This window comes from Arachis ipaensis, chromosome B03, assembly GCF_000816755.2.
Source record: "Arachis ipaensis cultivar K30076 chromosome B03, Araip1.1, whole genome shotgun sequence".
In the NCBI taxonomy this organism is placed as follows: Eukaryota; Viridiplantae; Streptophyta; class Magnoliopsida; order Fabales; family Fabaceae; genus Arachis; species Arachis ipaensis.
This window is the reverse complement of record NC_029787.2, coordinates 131,973,052-131,983,907: the sequence shown is the minus strand read 5'-3', so window position 1 is coordinate 131,983,907 and position 10,856 is coordinate 131,973,052. Positions and strand designations below refer to the sequence as shown.

General features: G+C 29.6%; 1 protein-coding gene across 2 annotated transcripts in view; it reads left to right on the top strand.

Moving 5' to 3' along the window:
* Nucleotides 8,176–10,856, top strand: part of LOC107634721 — a 5,215-nt gene continuing 2,534 nt past the window's right edge. Inside the window, exons 1-3 of one of the 2 annotated variants that reach the window (XM_021119935.1) lie at nt 8,176–8,657; nt 9,111–9,185; nt 9,707–9,853. In XM_021119935.1, the coding sequence (XP_020975594.1) occupies nt 8,430–8,657; nt 9,111–9,185; nt 9,707–9,853 (450 nt within the window). In that variant the 5' untranslated portion in view covers nt 8,176–8,429. The remainder of the gene's footprint in view (nt 8,658–9,110; nt 9,186–9,706; nt 9,854–10,856) is intronic. The other variant, XM_016338146.2, reaches the window with a different exon arrangement.

Below are 10,856 nucleotides of genomic sequence, written 5' to 3'. Positions count from 1 at the left end.
GCCATTTAAAGTCTGGTGTATTAAAATATTGTTTTTTAAAGTATTTATTTATATATTAGGATATTCTGTATTTATTAGAGTCTATCAATATTCTTCTTTTATATTAGCCGTTAATTTCTATCTAATAAAATCTAATGGTCTATATAAATATGGCACATCCAATAAACACATAATTATTGCGTTCATTTTAAACATACCCGATAAAGTTGCACAATTTTATAATTCTATTTTAGGAACATTGATTATAGTTTTAGCTCTTTCAATTTCTGTTATTAACAATATCTCAAATAAGTTTCCATTCACTCTCCATTAACAAATTAATAACAACATTATTATATATATTTAAAATAAAATATTCCATTAATTTAACAAAAACTCAATACTAAATCACAAAAGTAAAAAATTTGAAGAACTTTTAGTTTTTGAATAAATGGTTAAATTAGTCTCTAAAAGATTACTCGTTTTTCAAATTAGTTTCTGAAAGATTTTTTAATCAAATTTCTCTTTCAAAAATTTTAAATTAGTCATATTAGTCATTTCGTCACTTTATTTGTTGATAGTGTCAAAATTTGATAATGTAACATATTAAGTGACATTCCAACATACACCTAGGAGTCTTAATTGACTATTAACATGATTAGTTTATGAAATTAGATCAAATCAACTCCAAATTAAGAGATTACAATGCCTCAAGTTCTCTCCTCAATTAAGTTTTGATTTGATCTAATTTCATAAACTAATCACGTTAATAGTCAACTAAGACTCCTAGATGTATGTTGGGATGTTACTTAATCTTTTACGTTAGTAAATTTTGACACCATCAACAAACAAAGTGATGGAAGGATTAATGGGACTAATTTAAAATTTTTAAAGGATAAATTTGATTAAAAAGATCTTTCGATGATCAATTTAAAGAATGAGTAAGTAATTTTTTGGGGACTAATTTGACCATTTATTTTTTAGTTTTTAATTAATTTATATTATTTTATTAGGAATGAAGGTTTTTTTGCAAAAGATATAAATCTAAAAGTTAAGAAATAAAGAAAGGAGTCTTCTATGCAAAATAAAATATGTTGTATGCTAACTTTCGTATGAAGCTTTTGAGGTTAGCAATTTCTATTAAATAAAATATTTCCCTTTTTATTTTAATTGAAGTGTTTCTTTTCATTTTTTTATTATTAAAGATTTAGCTAAGATGTGTCGATACATGTTAACATTATTTTCATTAAAATTTTTTAACATTTTTATTTTAATAAATTTATTGGAAATTTACACTTTATATCTTTTTTATATGAAACCTTTTTTAATCATTAACTTTAACATTTGCCTCACGTCTAAATCATATTGTTAAGTGTCACATTTTAACTTCGAGAGGTCATCAATTATTGTTTTTCTATTGTATCCTCCACTATAAAATAGAAAGAGCAGAATAAAAAATGATAAATTAATATTTTAGTTGCTAATATATATTTCCGTTAACTTCTATTTTCTTTTCTAACGTTTAAAATATTTTATTTTTTTACCTCAAATATTTTATTTTTTATTTTTGTTATTTGGCCAAAATCAAACCGTTTTTTTTTATTATTATTTTTTAGTTTTTTCTTTATTGTTATCTTCTCTTTTATTCTTTTGTTATTTTTACTCTCAAATCACTATAACAACAACTTTAACCAATATAATTATGATTTTTGTTGTTATTAACAAAAAAAAAATCATAATAAAAAAAGAGTAGTTTTAGAGTAAAAAAAATTTTGATCACAAGACTAAAATAAAATAAAATGAGACGATTAAAATAAAAATAAAACATTTCAAACGTTAACAAAAATTAAAACTTAATACAAATGGTAGAGACTAAATAGAATATTTTACCATTAGAAAAATACAAAGTACTGGAGAGAAAAAATAAGATCGGATAAATTTTTGTCTCTCGCTTTTGATTGTTCATAATTTCTAATAAAATTTAATAATTGTTTAAATAATTATGGACAATTAATTTGAAACAGAAGGAGCACAATAAAAATGTTAATATACTTGTAGAAAAGATACACCAACTTTATTGATGCATCACTCTATTTAAATTGATAATTATTTTAAAATAAAAAATTTTAATCTTTTACCTAATGAAAATACTGAAACTTAAATAGTTTAATTTTAAATAGTAATTTTCTACATTAAAATTTTAAAGAAGTATTTTTGTAATCCAAAACCCTTTGAATTAGAAGAATTGTTTATTTATAGACAACGGGGCATAAAATCCAAAAAAAAAAAGTAAATAGAAATTATGCTAGAAAATGTAATTTTAATAAAGTCTATATGAAAACTTAAAGAAATACACAAAGGAATAAAAAAAAGAAAAAAAGACATTTCGGTTGAAGTTTATATCTTTGTCAAGTTAATCTATCTACATAAATATTTACTTTTCGAAACTCATAATGGATGTTTCAATTACTTATTAACCTACTGCAACGCTCTTTAATATTCAAAACTAACACTGTTATAGAGTGCAACTCGATAATTTTTTGAAAGTAGAGACTAATTGTTACTTTAGAATTCACTTCCATACAAATATTTATGTAGCTAAAGTTTAAGGCTAAGTCTAAACTCAACAGAATACCCCAGAGTTCTACTAGAGTCATCATACAGCTCCCTAGATTCACACTGTAGCAAGCCAAAAACCTTTTTTCATGATCTCTTAATATACCACCATAAGCCGTCTGACCGTCCTTTGTACCAGAATCATCAGAATTCAGCTTAATGAAAGGAGGGTTTGGACTGGAGAGAAAAAATAAGATCGGATAAATTTTTGTCTCTCGCTTTTGATTGTTCATAATTTCTAATAAAATTTAATAATTGTTTAAATAATTATGGACAATTAATTTGAAACAGAAGGAGCACAATAAAAATGTTAATATACTTGTAGAAAAGATACACCAACTTTATTGATGCATCACTCTATTTAAATTGATAATTATTTTAAAATAAAAAATTTTAATCTTTTACCTAATGAAAATACTGAAACTTAAATAGTTTAATTTTAAATATTAATTTTCTACATTAAAATTTTAAAGAATTATTTTTGTAATCCAAAACCCTTTGAATTAGAAGAATTGTTTATTTATAGACAACGGGGCATAAAATCCAAAAAAAAAAAGTAAATAGAAATTATGCTAGAAAATGTAATTTTAATAAAGTCTATATGAAAACTTAAAGAAATACACAAAGGAATAAAAAAAAGAAAAAAAGACATTTCGGTTGAAGTTTATATCTTTGTCAAGTTAATCTATCTACATAAATATTTACTTTTCGAAACTCATAATGGATGTTTCAATTACTTATTAACCTACTGCAACGCTCTTTAATATTCAAAACTAACACTGTTATAGAGTGCAACTCGATAATTTTTTGAAAGTAGAGACTAATTGTTACTTTAGAATTCACTTCCATACAAATATTTATGTAGCTAAAGTTTAAGGCTAAGTCTAAACTCAACAGAATACCCCAGAGTTCTACTAGAGTCATCATACAGCTCCCTAGATTCACACTGTAGCAAGCCAAAAACCTTTTTTCATGATCTCTTAATATACCACCATAAGCCGTCTGACCGTCCTTTGTACCAGAATCATCAGAATTCAGCTTAATGAAAGGAGTAAAGCACCCAATACTTTTTCTTACTCGAGCTATCTCCTCATGCGTTGAGTTATACTCTTTAGCTATGTGCACTGCTAAATCATGGATCTTATCTTCATCTACTGCATTGTCTTTCTAAAAAATGTGCTTGTTATAATGATACCAAAGAGAGCATAGGATGCAAGTAAACAACAAGGGCCAAAAAATGATTTGGTACTGGGATTGAGATGATAAGTTCTTTAACAATAAGAAAAAGATAGGTTGGTTAAAGAACATACCGAAACTCAATGAAGCGTCTATGCTCTTTCACGTATTATTTGTGATTCTGCATTCGCGAAGGACGTGGAGCAAAGTCTCTGAAGAAAAACGACAAATCGGAGAAATATTCTCTTGAGTCATGTGCCTGCAGGTTCGAACCTTATTTGGCAAAAAGGCTTTATTAACAACTAGCCAAAGAAAGGTGTGCAGACTTTAGGAGTCTTCAACTTTTCAAAATCTCAAAAATAAATCAACATTTGAGTCCTCAGGTGGATTTGAGTAAAAGAAGCATGCTTACTTTATGCTAAATTTACCATTGGGATTAAGAAGCCACGCTACCTATCATCCCCAAGTTTGCTTCTAGAGCCTTCAAGAATGAGAAAACAATGACCTAATCCTTTTCTAAAACTTCCTCAATTTTACCTAAATTCCAATTGCCACTTGATGTATATTCATTGACCATGTCGTTTAGCATATCTTTTGATATATCTAGTTGAGCAAAGTCTTTAAGTTTATTCACGTCCGGAATCCAATGATCTTTCCAAAACCGAGTGCTATTACCATCACTGGTTCGTCACACTAGATTCCTTTCAAATTTGGGCCATACTTGCGTGATACCCTTCCAAGTATTCGAACAAGATTGAAACTTCTTGATGATTGGCATGGTATTCTCCCCATATTTATTTTTCCTTCCGATCACCTTAACCCAAAGAGCATTCTTGTTTTGCACCAAAGTCCATGCTAATTTCATCAGATTAACATTGTTTACTATTTTGGCTGGTCTGAAACCCAAGGCTCCAAACTTTTTTTATATACACAGTTTCTCCCGATTAACCAAATGGACCTTGTTACCAGCTCTATTGCTACCCCACACAAAATTTTTGCAAACTTGATCAATCTTGTTATACACTCTTAATGGAAGTCTCATGAGATAGAAAGGGATAGTTGCTAAAGCTGATTGAGCCAAAGCGACCCTGCCTGCAAGAGATAAGTTTCGCGCCTTCCAAATTGTAAGTGCTAAGCGAGATGCCATTCTATCAATTATGAATTGCAAATCTTTTTTTCTTGTACGATCATGTAGCAAAAAAACTCCTAAGTATTTGTCCAAATTTGACGTCAATCTTATTCCCAAAGCTCTGCTCAATTCTACCTTCCTTGCCAAACATACATTGATAAGGAAGAAGACACTTGATTTCTTATAAATTACCTTTTGACCTAGACACCGGCTAAATAAGTCCAAAATATCTCTCACTATTTCAACATGATCTAGAGACGATAATAGTATATCATCTGCAAAGTAAAGGTAGGTTATTTTTGGACCATCTATGTTTAGAACAATTGGCTCCCAAAGTTTATGATTTACTGCCACTGAGATGATTTGAGATAATCTCTCCATGCATAATACATATAGGTAGGGGGACATGGGATCTCCTTGTCTGATACCTCTGGTCGAAAGGAAGGGACTAGACAGAGCACCATTCCATAGGACTTTCATTTCTGCTGAAGAATAGCATTGCAAATCAAATTAATCAACCTTTCTAGCAAACCAGCTTCGATGAGAGTATCTTATATAAATTTTCAATTTAATCTATCATATGCCTTCTCTAAGTCAATTTTGATTGTCATATATCCAACACGTCTTTTTTTGTCCTCATCATATGAATCACTTTCTGAGCAAATAGAATATTATCTGCTCTCTTTCTCTCCGAAACAAAACTATATTGAAATGGACTAATAAGCTTTGGCATAACTGCTTTGACCCTGTGGAAAATGAGTTTGGTGATTAGCTTATACATGACATTGCATAACCTAATCAATCTAAAATGACTGAAAAATTCTAGATTGTCCCTTTTTGGAATAAGGGAGATGGAGGTACTATTGACTATCTTGATTTTCTCATAATCAACAAAAATTTTTTTCATCCACTTTATCAATGACCATTTAATCGAGTCCCAGTTACTTTGGTAGAACATCGAAGGTAGGCCATCGGGTCTTGGAGCTTTCCAAGCACCCATAGCAAAGAGGGACAAATAAATCTCTTCATTAGTAACCATACTATTTAATCGACTTTTCTGCTCATCAGTCGGCGAAGGAAACAAGCCAAGAGCCTCCAACTTTTGGTAAGACATATCTTCTGTATATAAATTGTGAAAGTGTTGTGCGCCAAGCTCTTTAAGTTGTTGAGAATCATCTATTTATACTCTTTCATTATTCTTTAACATAGTCACTTTATTTCTTCTTCTTTTAGAATTCGCAATGCTATAGAAGTAGGAGGTATTTTTGTCTCCATAATTATCCATTTATACTTTGGGCACTGCTCCAGTAAATTTTTTCATGAATAAGCATTGTCTCTGGTTCCTTCCACAAAGAGGATTGCAAATTATGTAGGAAAGAATTTACCTCAAACCAAAGAAAAGCAACAATGACATCCATTCTTATAAATAGTCGAGTTTTTCTTTTGAACAAATTCTTTTTTTTTGAAATAAAGGAAGCTCGACACATGTGAGTGGAGCATAAAACAGACAGATACAAAAGCAAATCTAAACAAAAAAAGTTAGCAATTCTATGTCATCTCCGACATTACCATCAACAACCAGTAGGATCAACACCAGTCAACTCCTTATAGCTCAAAAACGTCATATTTTGTATGACATCAATATTTACCTCTTTATTGTTGAAAATCCTATTATTGCGTTCCAACCAGACGTTCCAAATAACCGCAAAGAACTCAGTCAGCCACCTCTTCTGCTCCTTTTTTCTAGTAGGCGTTCCATTCCAACTCTCAAACAAGCCTTTAATGGACAACCCAATCTCTATGAAAACATCTCAACCAGACGCACCACACCTGTCAGGTAAACTCACAGAACACAAATACTATCATACTGGTGAATTATGTCTAATCTACTCAACCTTTCTTTAGTATTCACTCTACCCACTAAAACAAACCATCCAAACAGCTCAACTCTAGGCGGTACCAACCTTTTCTAAATAGAATTTGTGAAGCTATAACTCGTAATCTCTTCTAAAAGAGTCTCCAATTGCAACACCTTATTGTGATTTTTTACAAATTCTTAAATACATTTCTGTTCTAATGCTTGGCTGTCTCTATAAATTTTGAAATATTTTTATTTAATAGTTCATTTTTCTGTCAGTTATTTTTCAACAAATTCTTAAATTCAACATAGGTTTACCAAACGGAAAAAAGATATGTTAATTAACTCACCGAAATAAAAAAGAATTGGAGCATAATGTGACTTTAATTTTAGAAGATGTTTCACCACTGTCTTATTAAATCTTTGGGACAAGAATTGGAGTGCAATTAATTCTTACCAAGTGAAAATTGTCCTTTCGGGTTAGTTTTAATTCAGCCTCAGTTATCTTTTATGTTTGAAAGAGAAGATATAGTTAAATTCTCATCATACCCAATATATATCGGTTGGTAGTTGTTGATCAAATATGCCGAGTCATTTATGAACCCTCACCAAAAAAAAAATTCTGAGGAGCTTAGAAAATAATCCATAATCCATTTATGTGCCGTCATTTCGTTAAGAATTATTTCAGTATTTTATATTAAAATAATAATAGATTATAGTATTTACTAATAACGTAACAAAATAAATGCTAGTATTTATTCAAGGTTGTTTTTCAATTATATGTGAAACTATTAATAGATTTCTTTAGATTCTGGTTATTAGCAAAAAGAAATCTATAAGCACTGCATTGACCAGAGAAATAAATCAACCCGAATCTAAACACTAGCATGCTTATAGATTTCTTTTTGCTAACTATTAAGCCCTTTATTTAAAGCAGCGAATGTAAAAGATGAATATTTTATTTAATGCAATTCAATAAGGGGTAATTTAATACATTATATAAAAAAGTTTGTAGTAATAGTACATATTTTAATTAAATATATAATTTAAAAAATGATGAATTATATATTTAATTAATCATTTTTTATTAATTTAATTTTGAGTAAACATCAAATTCTTTTCCAACAAATTTCATACAAAACACTTTGATCATCAATAAAATTCTATTATCTCCGAAAAATTTTTGTCAAACAAATTGATTCTTTTGTTACTTTTATTCAAAATTTTAATGGGCATGTTAGATAAATAAATCATTAACAGATGTTATTACGAGACAATTAGTTTATTGTAAAATAAATAGTTATCAAATTCCTGATTGTTTTCAATAATAATTTAAAGAATTTAATTTTAATACACTACGTCTGTATAAAAATCTTCACCTAGAATAATAGTATTTGTTGGAAGTAGAAAAGATTGCAAGATAAGAAGGAGGTGTGCGGGGATGATATATTGATTGATATGGTAGTAGTGGTGGTGCGGAGTGGAGTGGAGGTGATGAGCGTAGAAAAAGAATTGTTAGTACGCATTGCTGTGCTGTCCTTCAATTCCCGCTCTTTTCAAGAAACGACAACACACATTCTGGAACCTCATCGACACTCTGCTTCTCTATAAATAAAAACACACACACACTCACACTCCCTTCCTCAATTATAAATAATATTATTATTAATTATGGTGAGGGATGATGAGAAGAGGATGATGATGATGATGGAGCAAGAGCAAGAAGAGGAAGCTGTGCCTGCATGGCTATCGAAGCTTATGGGAGAGAGATTCTTCGGAGAGTGTGGGGCCCACCAGAACCTCCGAAAGAACGACAAGAATGTCCTTTGCCTCCGCTGCTGCCTCTCCCTCTGCCCTCACTGCCTCCCTCTCCACCCACACCACCACCCTCTCCTCCAGGTATTCTCAATTTAGGGTTTTCTCTTTCAATTGCCCTAACTTCCCCCCTTTTTATAGATTTTGGTTTCTTTCCCGTTAATGGAACAAGAAAATCTCTTTTTTTATCCATTTCCCCCCTGCGATGCTTCCTCACCTGTTACTTTCATTTGAAAGCGAAACTTTGACTCAATTCTTACTCCTCTTATTTAATTATTATTATTATTCCTCAATTGAATTCTCTTTCTTGTGATCTCGTAATTTTCTATTACTAATTAAAGTAAGTTGGAATATATATTACTCTACTAGATGACCAATTCTCTTCCCAGAAGTTCTGTAATAATAATCATAATAAAAAGAAAAAAACATTTGAGGTATTCCCTTTGCTCTATAAGCTGCATGAATGAGTAGAATGAGCATTGACCAATTAATTAATAATGTGTTTCACAATAATTGAAGTGCATGCGTGTTCCTCAGGTGAGAAGGTATGTCTACCATGACGTGGTTCGATTGGGTGATCTTGAAAAGCTCATTGATTGCTCCAATATTCAGGTAGTTCTAATAAGGGATATTTGTTAAGTTATTAATAAAAATTAAAGAATACAAATGTACTGAAAAGATACTTATTATCAACTAAATTCTGAAAATATGTTAGAGCAGTTTAAGTTAGTAAAAGATTTATGATTTGTAGATATACTTTCTTATAGTTAAGAGCACTAGATAATACTCTCTTCATCTTATAGTGATTGTCTCTTTATTATTATTTTTATTATAAATTAAGTGCTGTTTTCTAATTTTAAATTAGATTTTATCTATTATGTCATTTATTATTAAATAGAAAGCAAACATAGGCTAAATAATTAATGAAAAGAGAAAATAGTATTCTGAATAATTTTATCTTTTTCTTTTGATCGCTTATATTTTTAATAAAATTTAATGATTGTTTGAATATTTCAGCTCATTTACTAGCTAACATGACTTATTGTTGAATACATTTAATATGAATTATAGAAGAAATTTGATTTAGGAAGAGGGTGAGATTAACATAAAGAAAAACTACTAATGCAATGCAGCCATACACGATTAATGGGGCGAAAGTGATATTCTTGAATGAGAGGGCACAGTCAAGGTCATCATGCAGAGGTGGCACTGGCAACTCTTGCTGCTCTTGTGACAGGATTCTTCAGGACCCCTTCCACTTCTGTTCTCTCTCATGCAAGGTCCGAACCTTTCTTTTGTCTCATTTCCATGTCTCTCTCTCTCTTTCTTTTTCTCCTTTGGCCTCTTCTCTCTCCCTCAAAACAAATTACTGGTCAATTCAACATCTATCCTGTTTCGTTTTTAATGCTTCTATATCATTGCCACTATTAGTAATAGTATTTAGTCAAAATCATTTCTAAAATTAATTTTGTTTTTCAATTATAATCTATGTCAAAATATTTTATGACATATACCATCTTTTAATCAATTCAAATAACAATCACTCTTTTAAAATTAATTTGGGATGTTTAATTTTTTAAAAGATCAATTATTTATTAAACATTTGAATATTAACCTATTATTATATTTTTCTCCATTGAAAAGTACCATGTGTTGTGTGCTGTTGCATACATCGATTAACGTTATGCTACCCTATGATAGCTAGGTTTCTTAATTAAGACCACCTGTCTCACTTTGAATGGTTGTTTATGTGGTTATGACTTGTGAGAAGAAAAAAACAAGAAAAATACTGCTACAATTTTTAATATCATTATTATAAATTTCTCAAGTCTCTCAACCATAAAGTGCTTGGGAAAATGATGATCAATTAAAAAAGCACCTTTCTCCCGGCATGAGAAAATTAATGATGGAAAAGGAAATTTCTTCTTCTGGTAAATAGACTCATAAAGCAATTCTTTTTACCCCTATTTCAAGTTTCAAGTCATTTTCAACACCTATTTTTTTCTCATGATCTTTGCATAAAAAATTGATATATAGCAACATGAGATATAGTATAATATCTATATTAACTGAAATTCATGTGTATAATCAATCAATCAATCAACATTTAAATAAATTCATAGAAAACCTAATCAGCCTTAGCTACATGTTCTTGTATAACATAGTTTTGGAAAATTTTTAAATATAACTGGAATATTAGTGTTTCATTAAGTTTAATGGTTGATTTTAATAAATATATTATATATATTTTTTATAATTAATAATTATAATTATTAGAATATC